Source organism: Dermacentor albipictus, chromosome 1 (genome assembly GCF_038994185.2).
Source record: "Dermacentor albipictus isolate Rhodes 1998 colony chromosome 1, USDA_Dalb.pri_finalv2, whole genome shotgun sequence".
Taxonomy (NCBI): Eukaryota; Metazoa; Arthropoda; class Arachnida; order Ixodida; family Ixodidae; genus Dermacentor; species Dermacentor albipictus.
In genome coordinates, this window is record NC_091821.1 from 429,090,125 (window position 1) to 429,116,933 (window position 26,809).

The window sequence follows — 26,809 nt, forward strand, 5'->3', positions numbered from 1 at the left end:
TACCTATGCGGTCGTGTAAGATTCTTTCGATGAGTTTTGCTAGAGTAGATGTAAGAGATATCGACTTATGTTATACCAAATACATAAACCATCAATCGACGTAGACAGAGAAATATAGTGATGCGTTTCTTTTTTAACGCTTGGTCAGTGATCAGTAGGGCATTCCCCTTGCATTATCAGATAAGACACGGGATCGAGCATGACCAAGCGTTACATATACACCGGCCTTGTTTCCACGAAGATAGCTGGCGTATGTCTTACTTTCTCGGCTCTGACCAAATCGAGCGAGGTCTTTAAATGAAATATGAGCGTGCGAATAGGCGAATCTTTCGAATAACGAAGCCATTATTGTCTGATTCAATTCGATCTTCAATTGTATATTCACTATTCGTAAATGCTAATATTTTTCGACCGAATATCTCAAACAGCCAACCGTGCGCGATAAAACATGAAAGTGGACCAAATGTGAGACAAATTTAATCCCGGCAGCCATAGTAGACAAAGAACGCGAGAAATAACATAGGGAAGCACGCTATAAGTTGTTCAGTGAGTCAGAGTGTTCCGGCTAACCACCATCACGAAAATTGTCATTACAGCGTACATATATATATACAGCACAAATGCGCGTGTCTGCCATTTCAGGCGAGTCCACGCGTGAAGGCTTTTCAACCGACACGCCTTCCTAACCCTCGGTGCTCTAAATGACGCTTTCCCTCCCGTCGCCGATCCCCATAGCTGGAATTCGAAAGACGCCCGTCGTTCGGCGGCGGCCCAAACACGACCAGTTCAAAGGGACGCCGATCTTCGCCAGGCGTCGTCACCGGGACCGGAACTGCCGTGTCTCCTGCTTGTTCGCGATCGTCGTGTCTTTCCTCCGCGTCGTCGGTTCCGACGATGCCGCTGGTGGTTGTGCCGCTCTCCGAGGCTCCGCGACCACGTGCCTTGGGACCTCGCGATGGTAGTGCGGTGGCACGTCTGCTCCCAAGCGGCAGCAGCGGCATTCCAGTGGCGCCGCGTTCGAGTTTGCGCGTCTCTGAGGCTACGGATGCCTTCGTCGCCGTCAACGCCGTTGCCTCGTACGTACACGGCTCGATTTGCGGTGGCCCGGTCGACAGGCTCCGGAAGACGTACACGAGCAGCCCAGCGATTCCGAAGACCACGACGCACATGCAGACGAACACGCATGCCGCGGCGCCCTCGGGGGCGTCTTCCTCGTGGTCCCCGACCGCCTGGACGCCGCCGGTTGCGAGTCGCATGGAGGGCGGCCTCTGCTCATGGGGAACGGGCGCAGCAGAAGCCGGGTTGGGGACGCCCTCGGTTGTCGCAGCCACCGGCTTTCCGGCAAGCAGAGCTGAGAATCGTTAGAGGGGAAAGTGAAACTGAGCGTGTTAACCAAGAATTGTCTTTTATAAATTTCTGCGCATACAACGCTTCTCAAAGAACCGACTTGGGGGATCTAGCACTCCAGAAACTGCACTGTGAGGTACAATGCAACGGAGGGAACCGGAATACTTTTGGTCACCGGGGATCGTTTAACGCACATTTAAATATACACGCACAAGCGTTCCTCTCATTCCATCCCCATAGGAATGCGGCAGCCACGGCCGGTGATCACACCCGCCACCTCATGCACAGCAGCAGGACGCCATAGCCACAGATTCACCGCGGCGGATATGGTTTCTGAATCTGAACTGGTGAACGCGATAGCTGCACTTGAAAAGCACAAGGAGGTTAATAAACAAAAGTTCAGTGGAAGACGTTTTATCCGTATTCAGACTCACGTGGGATAGGCTTAGTATTTCTCTATTGTAATGAAGAAGAAGAGCACAAGGACAAGGCCAGCCAGATCGTCAGTTCCGTGCCTGCAGTGGAACCAGTGGGCCAGCCGGATCGCCAGTGCTTAGCACGAGCGTCAGCCGTTCGGGCAACCAGCTGTTCCTGCTCTGCGTGACCTTCCTTCTCGATTACGAACAGACGCTACCAACTAAAGTGATCAAACACTGCATTACACTATCAACTTAATACCAACGACTGCATGCGACAGGGACACAGTAGAGAAAAATTATCCGAGCTCTACTAGCGAATTTCTTTTCTATAGTAACAAAAACAGTCACTCTTACTGGGACACAACGCTTGATATAAGCCAGAAAGTACGCAAGGCGAGCGGTGATGCCGTCTTGAAGTTCCCACACCCAGCAACGAGCCGTGACGTCATGGGTTTTGACCTCCTCTGCTCGGGCACGCGCAGGTACCCTTATGTCGGAAAGCTAGGCTACGCTGTACTCAATGAGGTCTGAACACTGAACTGAACAAGTCTCAAGAACTTTTACAGCGCCCCGACAACCCGAACGCGAGATGATACTCTTCAATATTCGCGACGTCACACTGAGGCATCCGCGCTGTGCTTTCGGCTCGAAATTCAAAGTGTAAGTGTTTGACCTTCATTTTTTTTCTCCTGGCAATCAACCTGTAACCACGAAATTAATCATAAATTTATGAGCGAATACTGTATCAGACTATTAGTCTCTCGCTTTAGTGTCGCTTTAACGTTTACTTAATGGGTGCCAAGAGAAGGAATGCGGTGTCCAGGACGGCAGAAGACTAGGTGCGGCGATGAAATTAGGAAATTCGCGGGCGCTAGTTGGAATCGGTTGGCGCAGACAGGGGTAATCGGAGAACGCAGGGAGAGGCCTTCGTCCAGCAGTGGACATAAAAGATGATGATGAAGATGATGATGTATGACTTGTTGTTCAATTCGAACCACATAATTACTCGTATCTTCATTCACTCGTAACTTCAACCCTAACCTTGTCTAAACTGGGCTGATGACCTCTTGCTGCATCGAAAGTCATCTCGCCTTTATCTTTTTCACAAAGTCTGTTACTATAATAACGATTTGAAGGACGTCCTCTTTTATCCACCTGATTATATATGTTTAAGTTCCCATCACCGCTTCACGGTGGGTCTACCTTCTTGTCGCACAAGATTGTCTTACGACTCTTTTGTTCCTAGAACAAGCGTCGCATGGAGTCACCTTCACTCTACAACCGAAAGCATAGCTGATGACCACCAGTTCAAGGTCGCTTTAAAAGACGCGTTGTAATATTTTGTTGTTAGCTGCACGTATTGCCATTTTTTCCCACTCCTTTCTGTACTGCCTTCAGGCCCGCAAAGCATTTTTTATTTATTTATTTATTTCGTTAGTTAGTTAGTTAGTTAGTTAGTTAGTTAGTTAGTTAGTTAGTTAGTTAGTTAGTTAGTTAGTTAGTTAGTTAGTTAGTTAGTTAGTTAGTTAGTTAGTTAGTTAGTTAGTTAGTTAGTTATGTGGGTATTTATTTATTAACTAGTTAATTAAGTAATTAATTTCATATTTTTCGTTTTCTCTGAGCTACCCTTTACGCCTAGATCTGTCGCTACATTGCCACAGATATTCCCAATTTTCTGTAAATATCTTGCACTGTCCGCTAGTAACACTAGGTCGCCCGCATACATCAATCCGGGGATCTTCTCTTGCACCACTTGTACATTACGCATGGAGGATAAATAAAATCCCAAATCACTGCTTTCCAGTGTTCTCCCTACGCTCTTCGAAAACAACAATGGAGACAGATGACATCCTTGCTCCAGTCCTTGGTGAATTTCCACCATTTCATTACATTTTCAGCCTTCCCATGCAAATTGAACTTGGTCGTCTCTATACATGTATAGCCCTCAGCAGCACCACGAAATTGTCATTTATGGCTTTATGCTTGAGTATATCCCATAGCATTTCCCTGTCTACGCTGTCGTAGGCTCCCTTAATATCTAGAAATGCTATCCGTAAAGGCCTATTCTGAGCTACTGAAATCTCTACGCAGTGGCTTAGCACAAACATATTATCCTCTAGGCGTCTGCATATATTGCGAACCCATTCCCCAGTTCCCCAGTCTATCTTCTTTTTTTTTCACCTACTTCGGCAGTTCTCATTTTACGGCTTGCACTGCCAATCTATGTATCGCCGACGTTACCGTGACCGGCCTCTGCGAGCTCGCAACGACGCGCAACTACTCGAAACGACGTTCATACGCAGCAGCATGCTGCGTATGAATGTCGTAATAACTAAATATCGTAATAATAAATAGCTAAATAAAAGAGTAAATAAATAAAGACATTTTCTCCCACTCGTTACCGCTGCTGCTAGGCCTCGCTGTCTCCCTGTAGGCGACAACGCACACGCACCTGTTTTCTCACGAGTATGGGGAAGTGCGCCGCTCCGCTGAACGCTTCGAGTCGTGAACGCCGCTCTGCGTCGCTCCGGCGTCCCCGTCGTTCGAGGCACTTCGTCATGCTGCCGCTTACTGTGGCGCCGGTTCTGGCTTTCGGCCGCCAACGTGGGAACCGGGGCACGTCTACCGGCCGCGTTCCCTCGTCCGGGCGGCTGCTCGTGCGCGAGGGCGGTGACAAACACAGTGCTGGCGCCAGGATCCCTGGGTCTATCGGGTCGCTGTCCCGCCCTGGCATTCTCAGGAACCGCCATCTTCTTCTACTTCGTGGCGATGACGATGGAGCCACTTTCGAACAAGAAACCATTGTTGGCTCGTGAGGTGGGAAATCCGGCGTTGGCGTGACCACACGATGGTACAAAAGGGCTGCGAACCCTCGACCTTTGGTAGGAGTCGAAGCGACGACCTTTGGTTTTAATTAGGACGAAGTTAATTAGGTCACAGTTTATTAAGGTAGAGTTTATTAAGGCACTCGAGCCCGCAACCATCGGTGCGAGTCGAAGCCTCAACTTTTTGTGGGAATATAAACCATGACCTTTGGCGTTGATAAAGGCACAAATAATTAAGGCATTCGAAACCACGACCTTTGTTGGAAGTCGTACCTTCGACCTTTGGTGGGATTCGAACCCAAGATTTTGGTGTTAACTAGGGCGAAGATAAAAGGACTGAACGAGCACAGACGTCGCGCGGTAGTCGCAATGCTTTCGCATTCATCCACGTACGGAAAACGAGTGCCCCTTCAATTTATTTTAAGCATGAAATGCTTTTAGCTCCCGTTGGCGGCGACCTTCAAGCGACCTTGAGACAAATGCCAGAGCCGTTATCCGGGCAATCCAACGAGTACATCTGGGCAAGTTACGCGAACAAAACGAGATCATCCGGGCAACCAATCAAGACTGCATTACATACGCTAGTTACTTTCCAAAAAAGTTACATAAAATATTGCTTCCGAGTTCTTCCAAATGTTCATTCACAATATCACTCAAGCTGTATCTTCTTCTGTAACTTCTAGTACGCTGAAGTTTTATTTGTTCTTTCTAATAGCGACGTTCACAAAGTAGATAGAGGGCACTATGCACTTTGTTGTCATCGTATGGCGCTGAGACAGAGTTGACTGTGCTCTTTTCAACGCCAGCAGCCCGTGAAGTCCGCGGTGCGTTCGGCGCGCCGGCAGCGCCGGTAGGGCCGTGAATGGCCATTTCACCGAGACGATACTTGCAATGAGGTTTTTTCTGTGGCAGGAAAATATTGCGTCTATCTGGACTTGTGCACAGTATGGCCTGGTGCGATGTGATGTGGTGGCTCGTATCACGATTGTGGCTAGTATCATCTCCAACCAACCTGCTTTTCCGGTAGTCATTTATTGCTTACATCTACTCTCGATTACGGGAGAGTCAGCAATTCTTCAAGGCACTCACTCTGGTGAAGGTGCTCGTCATAATAGTCTACACACTACTTTCACTGAACCCCTCACTGCATAGTTGGTACATTTACGGGGCCCCAGTTTTTTCGATCACGTGTTATGTGCACAGAGTTTTGCTAGTCAGTGGATCGAGAGGGGGGAGGGGGACATCTCAATGAGTCGCACATTAGCTACGTAACTACAAGTGATGTCCTCTGTGCTGTCCTTGGTGTCGTTGTTTGTTGGTGTATTACAATATGACTATATATATATATATAAGAGGTCTCGCTGCATTGCGTCAATGCCACTCATTACCGTCGACAGTCACGACCAGATGGGTTCCGCCAATTTCCTTTTTTTGTTGTTTGTAGGTTACGTATATATTTAATTTAATTGTGTTTTGACATTTTCACAATGTTTTAGATTACAAATGCAGAAACTTTCGCATTACGTACTTAACTTTTACATGTTAAGCCCACCGGTTCTACTGGCGTCGACGAAAAAGTTAGCATGGCTCTAACGATGCTTCGCAGGGCGGACGACACACTGCCCCTTTCCAGTACACCACATCTATAGATAACTAACCTGCTCGAAATCTAAATTACGAACGTGAAAAATATGCTTAATACATATATTATGAGATCAATTGAAATCTTGAATAGTTTCCTTAAGCTTCCACCACAACACAGTTGCCAACCCAAGACGCATGCTGTAGTGCCCCATGTACGCTGGCCGATCCCGAAAATAGTGCAATACCGGGCCGACCCGCGCCGGCGGTGAAGCAGTCTTTAAGCACTCCGCCAACTTGCAAAAGTAAGTTTAATATCTTAGACCCAAATACAACCCATATCAGATATTAAGCTGATAAGAACAGATACTACAATTTGACACGCGACGGCCATGTCTGCGTTCGCACCGCCCTCTCTTTGTCGGCGTTCCAAGTGCTTGCGTATCTTCTTTCCTTTCCTTCCGTTATCCCGTGGTGGTGGTCCCGTAAGCGTGCTGCCCGCCACGACCGCGAGGCGGAAAGAAATGCGAACCGCCCATGTGGTCCCGATCCCACAAACTTGGGACGTTTCACCGGAGCAACGCCAGCTTTCGGAGGAAGTTTGTGTGGGACTAACTTTCTGTGGCCCGTGTTCTGTGCGACCGCTTGTGGTTTTCTAGTGACCTCACAACCATTACTGCACTGCGGGACGTCGACCAGCCCATGATCGCCTTGGCTACGGTGAAGCAGTGTGCCCTCGGAGTGCCGTGAGGCGCGTGTCTGTTCTATGTGCTGGGATTCGTTAGTAAAAGGTGTCGTGCCGCGTTTTGCAACAATACATGGGTATGTGTATCCCGCGGGGCCTCATCATCTTCCGAGAGAGAGAGAGAAAACATTATATTTCGAATGACGTGGGGCGACTTCCTCGTAGGGTGTAGCCCTTCGTTCAGGGCTCCATCGGCTCGCGCCACTCCGCGTGCCCATCGGACCGGCCGTCGCAGCTCTTGCGGGTCTAAGCTAGTCAGTGCAGTCTCCCAGGAGCAAGGTGAAGTTGAAGGAATAGGGGAGTAACCCGGAGTGTTTGGGCATTCCCAGGTGGAATGATATACTGTGGGCTTTGCTCCACAGTACGGGCAGTATGAGGGATATTGTGTGGGGTGGAATAGGTTAAGATAAAATAGACAAGGAAATGATTTAGTTTGAAGTTGTCGCCACGCGCCATCTTCTGGTTATGTGGATTATTTGGTGGGGGGAAGTGTCTCCTGCCATCTCTCTAACGTTGTAGAGTTTCAGTGTAGTTCAGTGGTTCTGTCGGTGAGTCGTCTGGGATGGACAGCTCTCCCAATGGTGCCTGGTCAGCGAGCTCTCGGACTACAGTATTAGCGCGTTCATTACCAGGTGTTCAGACGACACGCACCCTGTGTAACGCTGTCGGGTGCAGTGATGTAAGGATGCAATTTGTGTAGGGTATTACCATCCCTCTTGCCAAACTCCTGCTTGTGGTCTATGTATCAGTGACTATTGTGATGGGTCCATCCGGTGCCGGTACCATTGAAGCGTGTACAAAGGCTAGGGCAATAGTAGCCTTTTCCGCCCTCCCACTGTTCAGAGTGTTGAACGTGGCCGAAGCCCTCAGGATCAGGGGCGTAGCCAGGGGGGGGGGGGGGCTTATGGGGCTTGAGCCCCCCCCCCGAAATTTTTTCGTGCTGTCCATGCACCGCCGACCAAAGCGACCCCCGGCGCCGGAAATCACTCTGGATTTTGTCTAGAATGTCTTTTTGACGCTCGAAAAGACATTTAACCGCGAAGATTGCGAACTTGGGCTGGATTTCGTGGCAACGCCCATACACCGGCAGTCACCTAACGCCAAGCAGTGCCATCCGAGCACAAAGTTTCAAGGGCGCTTTGATGGTGAGCGGGCTCGCCGCGGCATTTCACTGAGGCCACGGAATCTATGGAGCGCATGGATATCAATTGCGAAACTTTATGGGTATAAATCTCATAAGCTCTTGATGTGAAACGTGCATTGACATTTCCAAAGTTATGCTTTAAATTTTCAATTGCGGAACTTTGTGGGTTTAATGTTGTTATAAACATTTGACGCCAAAGCTCCATTGACTTTTCTAAAGTCTTACATCGGAACATACAACGAGACAAGCCAAATCAACACACTAGCAGACGAGTTGAGAAAGCACGCAGCGAGGTCCAATGAGACGATGCGTTGGGGTGGTTCATTTGTGCCGTCATGTCACATAAAAAAATATCAACATTTTTTTTAACCTACGCCAGAACATCAATGTCAAGACACTAAAGCCAGCCAAAGTAACTACGTTCTTATTTATTTTTTCTACTTTTACTTTTATTCGCCGAGGACACATTGAGCCTCTTCAATTTTTTTTTTTGTTCTCGCTATACCCTACCCGCGGGCTGCCAGAGCGAGCCAGAGCGCATATATTTTTCCTCGTATGGCCCCGACCACCGCGCGGTGCACTTCGGTGGGCGTTCGGTTTGCTCTGGCCGAGTGGATTTTCACTTGACAGAGTTTTGGAAGCTTTCTGGCCAGCAGACGAGAAAAAAAAAAGAATGGTCGCTCGCCGCCATCACTGTGGGGATTCGAAGGATTGCACCGCGTTCCTTGAGCGGAACCTTTCCGGAAAGTCTTGTTTCGCCGGTGTAGGATACTGAGCAATATGCGTATGGTTCTCAGTGGGCCAAGCGTCTCATGTTTTCTTCGGTATTAATTCCGTAGCCCCATTAGGTGCCCGATGTAGGCATTCGATTCTGGCCAACATACTTTCCTATGAGTTTTTTTTTTTTCATTTCGGTGCCTCCGCCCCACAGAAAAAAAAATACATTGTTGCGGCGCAGCGAATTGTCGCATGGTGAAAGTTCGATTTTGATACTTCTTTTGCGAAAAGTAATGGACGACGGGACGCTTCAATTGCCGGATACGTTTATTATATTATTGCGAAAGCAACTATATGGACACTCCAGGCGCATTCCTGCCGTCGCCCTGATGTTTCGTATAAAGTCCAAGGGTGATAACATCGTGACCACGCGCTGCATGCTGTATGTGCGAGTGAAAGCGTAGGAGGGGAGGTGGAATGGGTGAGCCTACGATGGTGGCTCAGTCTTGTGTGCGCAAAGGATAAAAGCGGGGAGCAAGCGCGCCGCCTTCCGTCGCGCGCAATACATCGAGGGGAGTGGATGGAATGGGGGCGGAATCTAGGATTCTGTGAATCTATGATTGTGCAACATGTTTATTTGCCTCGTTTGACGCATTATATACAGTTACTTTTTCTTACATACATAGACTCATTGGAGACTTATACGTATACTTAAATATCTTGTTGCGAGGTTTTGTGTACACATGCAATGAAATTTGTTTCCAGTGAAACTTTTTGTCCTTTATCAAGCCGTATTTTCGCTTTTGTATATCCCATTGTATCTTTGCATTTCTAATGTACGAGGGCGAGTAAAATGAAAGTGAGCCTACCCTAACCGCGCAATAATGGTTCGGTTCATTATCTGCGAGGCATGCGCGTAGGAGAACGCCATGTCTCATTTACAGAAGTGACACTCAGGTGTGAAGATAAATGTTCTTTAATGCTCGCATACACTGGGTTGAATATGGTTGCGTCACATAATGGACACTTCAAAAGTTGAACAGCTCGGTGTCGCGAAGTTTTTGACAGCTGAAGGTGTTTCTAAAACAGAAATTAATCGCCGTATGGCTGCCGTTTACGTTGAACACGGCATTTCATTGGCCACTGTGAAGCGTTGGAGCAAACGGTTTAAAGGACGTTGTAAAGACATTCCAAGACCGGGCCAAATTCATCGTACAATCACCGCCCACACAATTTCAAAGGTTCATGAGCTGATGAAAAGAACGGAGGATAAGCATCGATGAACTGGCAGACAGTCACGGTTCGGTTCATGCCATAATTCATGAGCTTCTCGATTATCGGCTCTTTGCTGCGCAATGGATCCCCAAGATTTTGATCCATCGCGAGAAGACGGAGAAGTTTCGCGCTGCCTTGACTCATCTGATCGGGTATCGCAATGAGGATGACGACTTCTTGTTTGCAATTGTGATCGGGGACGAACCTTGGTGCCACTACTACGAGCCTGAAACACGACGGCAAAGCTTACAGTGGAAACATTCAAATTTACCACGCCCAAAGAACGCAAAGGCCATCATTTCCACTGGAAAGGTGTTGTTGACTTTTCTTTCGGTGGTCAGGGTCCATTACTGATAGAATTTGCTAAATCTTGAGAGGCTATCAATTGTTTCCGATATTGTGAAACGCCAGAACGGCAGCGTGTCGCAATCAAGAACGAACAACGTGGAAAATTGACGAATGGGGTCATCTTGTTCCACGACAATGCCTGTCCCCACGTCGCTTATGTGGTTAATACAAAACTGGCAAAGTTCAAGTGGGAAACGCTGCAGCATCCGCCGTACAGCTCAGACCTGTCACCTTGCGACTTCTACATTTTGGGGCAACCGAAAGAACAGCTCAAGGGAACCAAATACAAACTTTTTGAAGCAGCAACCCAAGGAGTTTTACAAGACGGGAATCACGCGACTCGTTAGTCAATGGGACAAATGTCTAAATTCTCATGAAGACTACTTTTAAATAAAGTACCCCGTTGTTGGCTCACATTCATTTGACTTGCCCTCGCATATCTTGCAGAATTCCTGCTATTTATACGTGCCCTCTGTTGCTACTATAATTTCGGTGCAATTACTCACGATACACGACAAGGGACAGCTACTCCTGCGTAATACATTGGAACAAACGACAGCGTCATTGAGATTTTTCACTGGCCATTGCATATATACAAGAATGTAAGCACGGTTCTTGAATGACAAAGTTTCATTAACATATTGGTCCTCAACTTGTTCAGTTCATTGCCTTTTAATTTTTCATATCAGTGGCATGCACTGCTTTCCTGGTTTCGAACTGATATAGTTCTAAAGTTCGTGTGATAATTTCTTTACTTAATAAATAGACAGAAATATGGAAGCATTGATATCAGTTATCTTGGGCAAAATTTTTGGCACATACGAGTATATTCTTTTATGAAAAAATACATATTTTATTGTTTTGACTGTGCGTAGGGTTCAAGAATTCGTTTGCAGCATCCTTGGCAATGACAATGCAGTTATTATTCATGGATTTGATCCATTGACAAATTGTTTAAGAAGAAGCTTTAGCTCGGGCCCAATCCGACGCGGCCTATTCAAATACTTGTAAAACGCAGAAACGCTTTTCTTAGATAATCCTGCTAATCGCTTTTATTTAAATTGGTTGCATTTGAGAGAGAAAGTTAAATCCTAGTTCTGTTGGAAACACAACTTCGATTTAGGGCCTGAATTTTGTTTAAAACATTTTGAAAAATTCGAAAGCTTGAAAAAATAGAAGCACGACGTTTACAAACTAATAGCTATGCATGAAGAACAGACATTGTGGTTCTGTAAATGGCATCTATTATAGCAGTCAAAGCGGACAAGTTTGGTATGTCAATTTGTATCTTACGTGAATTGGTTACGTTGCGTACAAGGGTTCTGCAAAAGCCGTATTACAATACTAATTTTTTTTTAGATTGATGTGTAACATATCCATTTTGTCCGCTGTAGATGTACTATTATGTGCAATTCACAGAATTGTGATATCATTTTTCATTGTTGAATCACGGAGTTTTAGATAGTTTCGTTTTCTGAAAATTTTTAATAAATAATTCGCCACCTAAATGAAAAATTCGACACCAGTAGTCACTAGAATTAAACTTTTTCTTTTAAATGCAACAAACCTCCTCAAATTTGGTGTAGTGGTTGCAGGGAAAAACGAATTCCCCTGCTACATGTATTTAAATAGGAGCACCCGAGCTAAAGCTTCTCTGGCTACGCCACTTGCCCCATATGTGTGTGTGTGTGTGTATATATATATATATATATATATATATATATATATATATATATATATATATATATATATATATATATATATATATATATATATATATATATATATATATCTATGGGGCCAGTGGCGGAGCCCCCCCCCGAACAAAATTTCTGGCTACGCCACTGCTCAGGATGCCTCTATCTAGTACGGCTAGACACAGGGCACGTATCTTTAGGTACTGGGCCAGGTCGGTGTATAAGAGCGGTGTCCGATGTGTCATCGCCAAAGAGTGGAACCAGGGCTTGTGCCCATGCCTGTCTTCAGCCTTCATGACAATCAGCGTGAATATTCCGGGAAATTCGGGCTACGTGAATTTTGTTTTCAATACTACGTGCAAGATGTGTGCGGTCTTCCGAGGCTCAACATCGTGAAGGAGCGAATAGCCGTGCCTCATCTTCAATTTTATGCACATACGGCATTTGACGCACGGCAATGGACAGCTCGCCATAAAAGGGCTCACGTACACAGCTTCGCTAGTCATCCACCTTCACAGAGTGGAATGGCACTGAATTTTTCTTTCTTAATTATTTTTATTTCTTGAAAGATGGCAAAACTGAGTCACTGAGAAATCACTTAAGTTCAGTGTTGATGGCAACATAGTTGGCTTTGTTGTGTCGCCAAAGTTTTTATACTGAAATCCAGTAAACTACATGGGTATCGGGAGTGTAAGCTGAAGCAACTTACGGTCACTAAAACCGTCAGAAATTAACACAGGACACACGGTTTCAGGTGCAGTAGTTAGTGCCAAATCTGAAAGGTTATTGCCACGGTGGGTTGAATGATTACCTGAGAAAGATTTAAGTACCAGGTTAATTCACTGAAATCGGTTCCGCGCTTGCACGATTATGACAAGCATGGCTAATTGGTTTGGGGAAAATTGAAATCGCGAAGCAGATAAACATAACTAGTTGAACAATTCTACATGGCAGTAACAATGATTTCGTGTAGTTTATCAACAAATGGAAGGGACATTTCAAGAGGGCGGTGGCGGACAACAACTAATGGGCGCGTTAAGTTAGCGCGCTCCGAACTCCAAAGAAGCACGCTCGAGTGCGCTCGAGTGCGACGCCTTCGGAGCTTAACTTAACGGCCATTTTCGCCGACTGTTTTCTGGCGAATGTTATGTTGCTTCCGCATCCGCTATTGCACTTCGCGCGCTTTTCGAATATGGCCCCGCCGACCGTACTTCTGCAGTCCTTGTTAGACGATGAAGAGGTAGAAGAACTTGACGCGCGGCGACGGAGGCAGCAGCAGCGACTTACGATGCGATGCAAGCTCAAAGCGCGCCTACACGTTGCCGATCTCGCCTGACAGCAGCTTCAGACGCCCGGCAGCGCGGCGGCGAGAGGAACGAGTGGGCAAGGAGAACGGACTTGCATTGGTGGAAAGAGTAGGAAACGCGTCATTATTCCGGAAGCCGTAGCAGGCGCGCGCTCTCGCGCACCGTTTCCCGGATGGTGCGCGTAGAGCGCGCTCCGCAATCACGCACCGGAAGTCGCTTTTTAGCCGTTAAGCTCAAAAGAGCGCGCTCTGCTGGCTAGAGCGCGCTCGAGCGCCTTAACTTAACGCGCCCAATATGTTTCCACAAATGGTTTGACGGGCAGCCCAGATAATCTTAAGTGATCACGAGGTGTGAACTTCATAAGAAAAAATCCCTTTATTTATTGCAAGCAAGACATCACCGCCCCTTTTATCATTGTGGTCATGCCGATAAATACTGAATATGTCCTTTTCTATAAAAATTTCACCGTCTCAAACATCGTTGGGCAGCCATGTTTCTGATAGGGCTAGAATGTAGGGATTGCTATCTTCTGTAAAGGAACAGAATATATCGCGATAAATTAGTATGCCACGTAGGTTAGTGTACGATATTTTGAGCAAGCGACACGAGGCAGTATAAAGGGGTAGTTCAGGGATCCGTGCACCCATACATTTTTTTTTATTTTTGAGCTATCTGCTACATAATACGACGGTGCCTCTACCAACATCGTACATGTATTCCTTGTTCTTAATGTGCATTTTGTCAAGTGAAAGTTTGCATGATTTGTCCTGTGCCCTTGCATATTCTAGCAGTTTTTTCTTGCTAAGCGAGTGCTTGGCGGGAAATCCTCGCGAACACATAAGCGGGGGCCTTTTAGCTTCCTTGCAGAAGTGTTATAGTTGTCTTTAAATGTGACATGCTTTGCTATTATTGGCCAGCATTTGTCATGAGCGAATCGACTAATTCTGTGCACTCGCTCAGACTGGTCGCCTGATGAAGTAAGCTCCAACCTTTCAGCGCAGAGTTTGATGACGTTTTGCTATGAAGTTGTCCAATCTTCACCAGACTCATCGCTGATGCCCAAAAAAAAAGTGCATTTCATCTACGTAGTCTGTTTTCGGCGTCCTCGCACCTTGAAGTTATGGTTTCTAACTAGCGTGAAAATGACTGGATGCTGCCAGGTGTGTCTGTTCCAGAGGTTTTACGTAGGCTAAGGGTGGACTCGAGATTGGCGACTCTGTCCTTAAGGCACTTCACCTCAACGTCTGTGGCATCCTGCTTCTCTTTTATACCCTTAAGTTCAACCAAAATTGCAGTTTGGCCTGCTTCTATCCTTCGTACAATGTCTAACACAGAATCTTCAGGTTCAGGATCAAGCTCGACATCCCCCGACAGCATCAATCGTAACGAGACACAGAAATAAGCATGAAGTCGTAAAAAGCAGCACAGTGCGCGCATGACGCAGTCATAGAGCTCAATTTGGCACGACTACGCTATTAAAACTTATTTGAAACGACTCCGCACTTAAAGCCGCTGGTAATGTCCAGGTAACTAACCTGTAACAATAGAAGCGCTGAGTGCCCCATTGCCGTAGCGGCGTCGTGCCATGTGATCATGTAACCTTTGAAATATAGCTTTAATAGTTTAATTGTTATCCCCATTTGCCCCAACATTGTTCTAGCTCTATGTTGCCTGCTTTTCAGCCACCCCTCATTGTAGTTATGCGCTAATGTTTGGAATCATCATCATTATCATCATCATCCGCTGTGGGTATGCACCAAACCGTTAGCAGGATATGAAGAAAAAAAGGACGGACAACTCCGCTTGGGCCTCAAGCCGGTTTTACGCATCTTTCCCCGATCTTGTAAGAACAGGGCGCAGAGAAGGCCACCAGCCACGACGAGGCAAAGCGTCGAAGGCCACGACCCATTCTTGAAGCCATTGAAGCCATCCTTGAATGATTTCGTCGAATCGGCCCATTCCGCGAGAACACAGTCTGTGTCAGCCTGCCTGACATGGAATTCGGCACGCAGGACGATGGCCGCACGCCGACGCAGCTCAACTTCCAGTGCGCGCAGGACCAAGCGGCCCACGCACCGAGTGTGCTGCTGCAGGTGCCACTGCCGACAAGCTCCGCTGACTTGCCGCACCACCTGCTTCCTGCTGTTCCAGAGGCTGCTGCAACATCATCCGGCGAACACCACCAGCAGCAGCAACAACACGCCCAGCATCGTCAGTCCTTGTTTGAAGGTATGGACGCGTGGGCCGATACAATCTGGCCCCATGAACACATGGGCTCCTCACACACGACTCAAGTCCTGTGGTCCCGAGTCGAGCCGATCGAACCTTACTTGGGCAAGCCTCGACCGCCGTCTCCTAGCCGCCTGGGGACTTCGTTGACGACGTGTGTCGCGACGGCGAAAACGGTCTGCCTCGCTTTCGTGGTGCTGGCCATGGTCATCCTATCCGTTTCCATATTCTACATGATTGGTGACCTACCCGCCGCGACGCCTCGCAGCACAGAAGTCGGGGCCGAAGACTTCCCACTTCCCACTGCGATTTTTACCGACGAGGTGGACTTTTCTGTTATTATCCAATCATCGCCCCCCATTGAGGAAGAGTCGACAAGCGAGGCCCAAACCAACGCATTCACCTATCCCGTAGTAAGAACCTATTCGAGGGTTGACGCCCAGCCGAGGTTCCATGAGGGGCGCGCAGTGTGTCGTCGTTGCGATGCGCGCGTAGCGGTCGAAACTGTCGACCTGGGAAAAAGGCGCCATGACGTCACAACGACCGAGTACGCCCACGGCGCTGGTCTGGATGAAGCCACGCAAAGTGCGGAAAGGGCCGCGCCAAACGGGCGTGACAGTCGAACTCTTCTAACTCTGTGGAAGTATGGAATGAATTGATCGTTCGTGAGACCGTGCCGGCAATCTTACCTTGCTCAGACTGATTCACAGGCTCCAGAGCAGTCTTATAGATGCAGTTCGACTTCTGTCCTCAAGTGCAATAGTTTTGGCAGCGCAAAGTCTGTGCATCAGCTCGTTATTAAACCTTCGTTCAGGTTGTCATCTGTTTATGTGGACTTTCTTTATTCCATCTTGAGGACGCCCTCTTAGGTGCTTGTGAATATTGAGTAATGTGAATGTCATTAAAAGTAAAAACACTTCAGTCCTTTTAAAAGTCAAAGGTCCAGTCCCCTTAATGTGCATCATAATTCATTCGTGTCTTGAAGCACGTCTAGTATGTCTGCGCTAAAGGAGTGGCTTCACCATATATTTATCCCAAAGTACGCATATCAGTGGCTGCATGCACAAACAGATGACTTCCTTACTTCGTTTATACACTTTACAGCTTTCTTTGACGTATGGACACTTTTTCTGGCAGAGAAGCAAAGCAAAGAAAACCGATCTGTGCTTGCTACGAGTAAGCCAACTTTGTCGCCTTCTTCCTTCAGTTGCTGTAATTTAAAGAGCCGACGGCTATTGATGAATCGTGTACGGCCTTTTGTTCGTACATTAACTCGCCTGCAAATACTTACTCAAGCAGCTGCACGTGCTTGACTTTCAGAAAGTGCTATAGGCTATCGAGAGCGATTTGTCCTCCCTCTCGATCCCAAACATTACATGGTCAGTCTGAAGCGGATCGCATATCGGATCATACCAGAGAAGTTTAGTCAATTTGTTAATTGTACAGGCGTATAACTAAACGGCATAAAGTCGTCCAGAGCCTAGGTCGAGGAATAATCTCTGTAGAGATAAGAATGAACAGCAGCAAACTCCAGATTGACAATTGCTTTTAATATACACTAAAGAGAAAAAAATTATTCGAGCTGCATTGGTAAATCATCTTTCATCAATGCCAAAAAAATCCACCGCAAGGACAGGCTTGATAAGCCAGGAAGGACGCAGAAACGAAAGACAAAGGGCCACGCCGGCTTCAAGCTGTCGCACCTGCTCGTCATGACGTCACAGGGTTTTGACGACGTCTGCCCACGCCTATAGTTAACGTTTCATCGGTAACTGTGCATTACATTGTATTATGAAAGCGCCGAGTACACAAATGAGCAAGTTTCGAGCTGTTTGACTGAGTTACAGTGGCCCGAACACAAGCGAATACTTTTAAATCAATGACGTCACACTCACGTAACGTCGATGGGGTTTCGGCGCGCAATTGTAAAAAAATGAAATTTTGCTTTCAGTTTTCTCTTACTAATCAACATATTACTGCGTATTCGGTTAACGAGTCTTGAAAGAACACTTAACTGACCTAGTGTTTCTAGTGTCCCTCTAAGCTATGTTACTTCCTGTCGATTTTAGAAAATTACACAGTGGCAGCTGGGCTGGCTTACTCCTCGTCGATTGAAATTATGGTGAAACGAGTCAACGCAACTGTTGCTATCTTATGGCGCCTTTTTTTTGGCAGCTTCAAGTTTGTTGATGAGGGAAATCCGTGCAACAAAAGACGCCCACTACAGAAGGGGAGACGAAGACAAGCGTCTACCTTCATGTTGTGCGTGCGCCTTTTGTTGAGCTAATTCCCCTCAGCGGTTAGCAGTACCAACTAGCTCAACAGTTAGTTGCATCTTAGTTGCAGGCTATGTTTTGCAAAAAATGTTTATTCCTGTAGGCGCCAGTACAGTGGGGATGAATTTCTACCCCAGTCACGCACAGATGAAGAACACAGCAGCAAAACTGTGAATGGCGGAATGAACTGTCTTGATTGGACGCATCTGTGCCTACAAAAGTGACATTCGGAGCACGAAGGTAGCGGCGAGCACAGTCGGGAATCGTCGAAAATCTGATTCGCGGGTGAAGCGCGTCGGCTTTTATACATCACCTGTCGAAGGTTCCAACGTAATCGCCGGCGTCCGCGTGCTTTCCAGAGAGTACTACACAATTCGCGTCACGCATGCAAACTGATTATACAAAGTTCTGCGAGAACATTTACAACAGATAGAATAAACGATAACATCCGAGTAAGTTTCAAATCACGTTGGCTCGTTTTGCGCTCAGCGATAACTTGAAGTTGTTCGCGGGTGAAATGCGCACCCCGAAAAATTTATGAATTGGTAAGTGCACGTGTCCGTATGAAAAAAAAAGGGGGGGGGTGAATGTAGTGATGAGCCTGTCACGATCTGTACACGCATACATGGTTGAAGATCTATTTTTTCGCCACCTATATAAGCCAAATCTTGTGCATTAGGATTATTAATCCGAGTCTTGTGGACCGTGCGCGCCAATGGACAACGTCGAGAGCCCTATGAGCTGTGTATCACGCTGTCAGCGAATGCACATTGTTTTGACGTCTTGATCACAAATAAATTCAATGACTCAAAGCGATGCTCGACAAGTTTTACAGGGATAACGTAGCATCAAAGAGATAGGCGCGGAACACTCTGCATATTTTCCCTCGATGCATACGGAAACGAAAAGAGCGAAAGAAATGGGAGAGAGAAACGAGTGTTCTGCTTTGTTCCCACGAAGTCGTAGGCCAACGATCAGCAAAAAATAAGCGCCTCGGTTTCCCTTCTCTCTTCGTTCATTCATACCGAAGGTCTCGAGTACTACCTAGTGCTCTTGATGCCACTAGGTAGCATGCGAGGCTTTATTAGCCGATTTATTAGTGACGCCATCGGGCAAGAAAAGGGGTGTTTTACATCCTCCCACTATGGCGCTGAGTGGCACTCCCAGGACAAGATCTAATAGACCATGAAGACCGAAAATTCTGGCCGGATTGATAGCTGTCGCCGTCGCACAAATTGGTAGTGCAACGCACACGTGATGCGGAGGTCGCGGGTTCGGTACCCACAGGCGCCAAGTCATCTTATCGCTCACTTTTATTTCCCCTTTCATTCTTTTCTACATTTCAATTACAATCACAGCTAATTTCTCCGATGCTTTTCTTGGCTGCTCTGTGTGTGTGTGTGTGTGTGTGTGTGTGTGTGTGTGCGTGTGCGTGTGCGTGTGCGTGTGTGTGTGTGTGTGTGTGTGTGTGTGTGTGTGTGTGTGTGTGTGTGTGTGTGTGTGTGTGTGTGTGCGTGTGTGTGTGGCTTAGCCCATTTAGGGTGTTGCGCTGCTAAGCACGAGGTCGCGGTATCGATTCCCAGTCACGGCGGCCTCATTTTGATAAGGTCGAAACACGAAAACGCGCATGTCCCGTGCATTGGTGGCACATAAAGATCTCCCGGTGATCAAAATTAATCCGAAGTACCCTGCTACGGTGCGCCCCCCATAAGTAAATCGCAGTTTCGGCACGTAAAACCCAACAATTCAATTGAATTCCACGGTGTATTCCTTTGTTTCGTCTTATACCTCTTCTAGCCTGCCCTGTTGATATTGCATGCAGATCCAACGCACATGCTGGAATCAATGTCAAGCGAAGCATTGTTTATTGGTGATGCCTATCTGATGCTGTACAAAGACCGATTTGGTTTGGTTCGGTTTGATTAGATTTATGCAGGAATCGCAGGCCGACATGCTTGTTCAGTAGGATTGCCCATAATCAGGCACTCACCCACTGACACATACTGAAAGGTTAAATGAAAGAAAATAAAGGAAGGTAACTTATCTCTTCAATATAATTCATCACTCCTTTAACAGGTCTGTGTGCTTCGGAGATTCATGCGAGCAGACATAATATGTTGAGGTTTGTGTAGGAATGTATGTTCTCTTACGCAGAACAAAAGCGGGCATACTTGGTCAGCATACAAGGGTTGTATAGGCGCATTTCCTAGTAATTCCTTTCGGCGCTAGAAACACCCAGTGAAACTTAGTGTCCCAAGTTGGCAGTAAACGGCCAGAAACTGACAAACGTGAAAGTGGGCAAGAGATTCAAAGAAAGCTGAAAAACTCAAAAGTTCAGAGCTGCCAGACCAGCTCTAGGCCGTCCGGCAAGCCGAAGCTGCCGCCCGAGTCCAGGGACTTCGAGCCGCCACCTGAGGCCACCACACAAAGAACTGCCGGACTATTCTTCAATAAAGTTTCTTCTTCTTCCTAGTGCCCCTTGCTTCCTACTCCTGTAAGGTTAAGAACCAGACAGTGTTTGATAATGGTTAGCATAACAACCACCGCAGCTTATATTCCGGAAAGCGTGTCATAATTTCCGCTTATCAGCACAACCCCTCGCGCCCTCCCAACGTGAGACTCTCGGACACAGAGTAAAAGCTCACGATTTGCTGGCATAACTTTCGGTGAAGATTTGCGACCATATATGGCGTAATGTGTTATGTAAGCGCTGTGCGATATATAATATGCAGATCGAGCTGTGGTTTGTGCAATCTATGACCGTGTTATAAGCCATAATAGTTGGCTGCAGCTTTAGGGAAGCCTACGTTAGAAAACATGACGGCAGGGTTCGGATGTCACTGCTAGGCAAGTTTATATATTAAACGGCGACAATCTGTCTCCCGTCGCTTGGAAAAGACAAAACATGATGAACACTATAACAAGACTTCTGTATTGTCGCATACAATATCCCGTTCACACTTCTTATTCGTCCTGCATGGTGCGATTGCTGGCCGTAATGCCGTAATGCACTGGTCCCCTTGGTGAGATAAGTAGGCGATGAAGAAGAAGAACGCACGCTATATTGGCTTCTTGCCACCTCACATCGGGTCAGCAATGCCAGCTCACGATGCCGCTTATTCGGCAAATTGTTCAAACAGCGTTTACCAGACAGCCTTGGAGTATATCCCGATGGTGGAGCAACATCGCACGACGCCGAGGCCGCTTCAGCACTGGAGAACGTCCCAGGCCAACGCCGGAACAGCGTCTCCTCCAGGATCGAAAAGTCTGGAGATCCGCGGTCATTGGCGTACGTCAAAAGCCACGCCAAATCCGACAAATCCGACAAATCCATCGGAGCGAGCGGCGACGCCAGCGGCCGCAAGCACAGCCGTCGGCGTCTCCAAGGAGATGGACCTGTGGGACGACCACTCGTGGCAGCGCTGCCTGATCGTCTACGTAGTCCTGCTGACCGCCGTAACGCTGGCGCTGATTGTCCTCTTCCTGAGCTCCGCGCCGAGGCACCAGACGTTGGAGGAGACAGCAAGACGGGCGGCCACCAGGATCAGTCCCCAGGCCAGGGTGACGGCCTCGAACGCGTCGGATCGGCTGCCGGATCCGATGGCTGACAAAACTAGTCGCGTTGCCCAGGTGCCGACTGTAGTCGCAACTTTGGTAGACCAAAGTTCCGATGCGGAGGAAGACACCGTTACTGAAAACAAGAGCTCGGCAGCTTGACATAAAACCTGGCTCAACGTGTTGCTTCGTTTTATTTACTTTAGTTTTCCTCACGCTCATTCTTTCCAATCTCCTTTTTTCTTTTTCTTTTTATCATTTACTTGTCCTTTCTCGTTTGTGCAACACATTCAATTCATGTGTATGCAATGTGTGGACTGACGTCATGCAGAGCATTGTATCCTAAGCCTCTGCCAGAAGCATGTCATGTATCTGTTTTGTAGTCGTCCCACGTGCAAGAACAAGAGCATTTGTTGTTCGAGAGTGTGGCTAGCGAGCCCTCGATTCGGCCGTGCTGGTGCCGCTCAGACTGCCGCGAGACCCCTCGCTATATAAAGAGGAAATTTTCAGCAATTTCAGCAATTTTCAGCAAATTTTAGACAAGAAAACTGGGCTGTTTAGTTGTGAGCGTCACGATACATAATTTGTGGGGGCTAAAGTTAGACAGAACGCTAATAATTACGCAGTACAAAGGCATCCATTGAAGCTAATCAGAAATGTGTCACTGACGACACCTCGGGTGTAAGGTACGGCTGGCTTTCAGCCGCCATTTTCCAGGTAACGCAAAGTGATTGTGAACTAGTTCACCTAATGTGGACGTTTAGTGGGAAAATCGAGGACGTTTAATCCCTAGGTTACCCTAAAATGTCTAGTCATACTTTGATCCACACGTCCATTTGGCTCGCGTCTGACAATCTGCCGAAGACCATTCCAGGACATCTTAAGGGCGATTTCATTATGTTCTCGGGATGTAACAGGCTTCAGTTAAATGAACAGTAAGTTAAACAGTGTGCTACCACATGCAATTATATGAATGAATGTTACATTCGCTCCTCTACTGCAATGGACGTTAGCTATACGTCGCAACGCGTTTGATCGCGTAGCCCATTGACGCCTGATTTCAAAGTTAAACGCACTAAGATTGGCTTCACTGACACTAACTTGGCTCCGGAACTTACTTTCTAATCACCGGCAATTTACAATCGTTAACAATCTTTCTGCGCCTCTTTCCTCTTCTGGCATGCCACGAGGTAGCGTTTTTGGGCAGCTACTATTCCTAATATACATTAACGATCTTGCTAATAACTTGGCATCCTGAGCGCGAATATTCGCAGAAGACTGCATTATTTACCGCCCTATAAGCAGCACCGATGACAACCTCATTCTTCAAACCGAGCTTCAGCTTACATCGAATTGGTGTAACACTTGGGTAATGACTCTTAATTCTTCTAAATATAAAGTAATGTCCTTCACTCGTAAATTCTCAATCTCTACTTTTCACAGAGCACGTGTTGGTGGGCGAGTTGGTTATGCATGATTACAACGAAGACGCCAAATAAAACAACGATGAGAGGAGACACAAGAACCGCGTAGGTGCACTATCAACTGAGCGTTTTATTTCTGGTGTACACAGTGTGACGCCGCTCGTGGTTACACGTTACTTCAAGAATTATTCAAGACAACATCTGTTATCTGTGCAATCTGTTGCTTGAACTGACGAATTGAAGTTTAATGCAATAATAAAACACGCAAACGGAATGTCCGCATGTTTTTGTTTTACTTCGCACCGAAGCAATACAGACGTACTTCCGCTTCGCCTGCTTGTTCACGGTCATGCGGTCATGTGCGCTGATGCCGAAACTATGCCATTTTCTACCGTGTTCCAACGCCATGATCACGCTGTGCGATCCGCATGTTCTGCCTCAGTATTTGTGTAGCATTGGATTATACCGCGAGTAATATTCCCTTACGCAAAGCGCGCAAAATCGTACGTTGCGCGAACGAGACAACAGCACGCGCGCGACGCCATCAGCGGAAGTGCGTAGCACCAAAAAAAAAAGGAGGAGAAAAAAATTAAGGCGGGGCCCGTGACGTATGCGTCACGCGATACTCAAGGTCGGGTATGGAACAACGCAGGGAAAGAGTTTCGATTGCGTAGGCTAGACGGCGCGAATTGAGAGACCGCCTTGCTTGGCTGTGGAGACCGCCTGCTGAATACATGCGTTCGAGGCATTAAAATATTTCAATCTTGGCTATTATTGAGCCGATTTGAAAAACCCTTGTGGCAGAATACTCCCTAGAGGACACGTAACAAATTCCAGCGTATAAACAAAATTTGCTATGGGGCCTGGTGAGGGGCCTTACAAAAAGTGTGCGTGTTTTCTGTAAACAAATTTAGTTGCAAGTGACACTCTTCAGGTGCGCTGCTTCTTCGTATGGTTTGGTGTCTTTCCCACCGTAAGACGTGTGAAGAAACTCGGGCCAGGAACAAGGCAGCGTGATGATCAGAGCTATGAGCAGTAAGCAGAATCTCAAGCAGAATCTCAAGCCTCATAGACGCTCTCTATGAGCAGAATCTCAAGCCTCATAGACGCTCTCAAGTGGCCGACCTCCTCCGTTGTCGTAGATGAGGCAGGGAAACGCGACCACGTTGCTGGGGCCGAGTGCGAGGCTGACGAAGGTGAGCTCGCTGCGCTTCCGCCACTGCTCCCGGTCGTCGGGCCACGGCATCGCGCAGGGCCCGGGTGATCAGCGTCCACGTCCCGACTGCCGGCGGTGATCGCAGGCCTCTTCACCTCCTCTGTATCACGGCGGGCCGCGGTTCACGAAGGAGGGATGGTCGGTGCTTTCTAGATGTTATTGTTTCCCTAGTTAAATGGCGCAACCCACTCTAGGGGATCGGCCATGATTCAGGCGGTGAAGGAGCTGTTATCAACTTTTTTTTTCAGTGAATTAGAGTTCAATAAAATAGGGATCTTGCAAATGGGATTTAAAGTATCTACTATTACAGCCCTGAATAATCCATTATCTAAGCAATACATAAAAAAGAATTTTGTGAGCATAAGTATCAAGAAGAATTCCAGCATGCAATTCTCTTTTGTCTCATGGAGAAAGATGCAGAGGGCTTTACAAACGTTCCTAAGGCGGTAAAGTAGTAAGGTAGCCCTAGAGGAAAGAACTACAGGAAGGGTCAAATTCAAGCCAAGCTTTTGGAAGGGTTCTTCTAAAAATTTTTTGATTTTAATAGTAAAACGGCGGCATGTCAAAAACAAGTCTTGCAGAGATTCACTTTCGTTGCATAAAGAGCATAAAGGCGACATGGCCAGACCAGCTCTGTGGAAAAGTCCAGTTCGGGGACGCGGCACCGTAGTCGCGCAATTGTTACTTACATTTTCCTAGTGGAGCATCATTTGGTGTTCCCAGGAAAATTGAGATGCGGTAAATTAGACGTTGAAAACGATGATTGTGTTAAGTTATTTGTAGTATTGTATTTTCTGAATCGCGCAGCAGTGATGAAATCTGACGTAGCTAAAGATGGGATTATAGTACCATAATCGGATGCGACTACGAGTGCATCTGCACATTCGCTTACGGCTAGACCTTGGTGGCCCGGCACCGACACTAAACGAACCAGCCGGAAGTGTCTTAGGAGAAGCGAATAGAAAGTTTCTAATGAATGTGACAATTAGGAAGTGGTTAGTGAAGAACAGACAGACAGACAATCGGTTAAGATCACAGCTGGTGATAGACATGATGGTAATTTGCGTAAAGCTAAGACAACCGCCAATAATTCCGCCTGAAAGACAAGCGTGAAGTCACTGACGGTAGCCGAATGAAAAAAAGACTAATTTAGATAAGTTGATACAATGTCCACACTTGCCTTTTCTTCACATACGGAAGCATCAGTTGCTATAACGGTCTTAGTATCCAGGTGTGCAAGGTGATCTTCCAAAATACTATTCACATATTGATAGGGGAAATGCTTTGCACTGTTTGGAAACATTTCAAATTCACTTGTAGCGACTGTAAGAATAATTAAATAAGACCACCTCACATAGGTGAACATTTATAGGGTACAATAGTTTTTGTACGAAAACAACTCCAGGGCAACGTGATCGATACCATTGGTATAGTTAAACAAATGAGCTCGATTCATTAATGAAAACATATTGTGGTCTCCTCTGAGGTGATGCATATATCTTCAGAAAAGTTTGTACTTTTAGCATATGAAATCGCATGAGAAGAGAAGGCACGCGTGCTTCTTGGTGCAAGATTTCATTAGCGACAAATTTAGGGAGCACAAGACATAAATGTTCAATGGCGGAATTTTGCATGCAGGTCAAACACAAAACAAAACGCTGCCGAGCTCTATTATCGGGCGAACATACATGCAATATATTATAATGAAGCAATGCCGACGCTACCCTGATAGAGAGAGGTTAATGCCATCAAGCCACAATCCTAGGCGGCTAATATAGGACTGTGGAGTTTGGTACAAAGCACGTAAATCTACCGATACTGAAAAAGTGCCATCTCGTCGGCGTAAACGTACACATGTACATACTGTAGCAAATGTACAGTACTCAGTAAAACGTTAAACAGCAATGGCGATAGAACTGATCCTTGTGGTAGACCACTTGATTGTTGATACGTAGATGAAGGCAATTCATATAGAGAACAGTAAAATTCCCTGCCGTTTAATAATTCATAAACCCAGGCGACAAATTATTTGCCAGGCCTGCATTCTGAAGCGCGTTTATTAGGCTTACATGTTCTACACTGTCATGCGCCTCAGTGATATCCAAAGTGACTAAGGTTGCATATTTTTTCTGACATCGAGCTAGTTGAATACGACTTTCTAGGTCGACGTGGGCGCACCAAATCGAGCACCCACGCCTGAAGCCAAATTGGCATGGGCTCAATATCAAGTTCTTTATCAGCCGATTACCTATGCGGTCGTGTAAGATTCCTTCGATGAGTTTTGCTAGATTAGATGTAAGAGATATCGACTTATGTTATACGAAATAGATAAACCATTAATCGACGTAGACAGAGAAATATAGTGATGCGTTTCTTTTTTACGCTTGGTCAGTGATCAGAATGGCATTCCCCTTGCATTATCAGATAAGATACGGGATCGAGCAAGATCAAGCCTTACATATACACCGGCCTTGTTTCCACGAAGATAGCTGGCGTATGTCTCACTTTCTCGGCTCTGACCAAGTCGAGCGAGGTCTTTAAAGAAAGTATCAGTGTGCCAATAGCCGAATCTTTCGAATAACGAAGCCAATATTGGGTTATTCAATTCGATCTTCAATTCTATAGTCACTATTCGTAAATGCTAATATTTTTCTACCGAATATCTCAAACAGCCAACCGTGCGTGATAAAACATGAAATTCGTC

General features: G+C 46.7%; 1 protein-coding gene and 1 pseudogene across 1 annotated transcript; both read right to left on the reverse strand.

The window, feature by feature from the left end:
• Positions 1 to 459: 459 nt before the first annotated feature.
• Positions 460 to 21,658, reverse strand: LOC135897564 (uncharacterized). The gene is made up of 2 exons (XM_065426232.1): positions 21,058 to 21,658; positions 460 to 1,351 (listed from the first exon to the last, which is right to left on the reverse strand). Exons 1-2 carry the CDS (start codon positions 21,242 to 21,244, stop codon positions 666 to 668), a joined length of 873 nt encoding a protein of 290 aa, XP_065282304.1. The 5' UTR covers positions 21,245 to 21,658; the 3' UTR covers positions 460 to 665.
• On the reverse strand, positions 6,387 to 6,566 carry LOC135897787 (U2 spliceosomal RNA; annotated as a pseudogene).
• Positions 21,659 to 26,809: the final 5,151 nt, after the last annotated feature.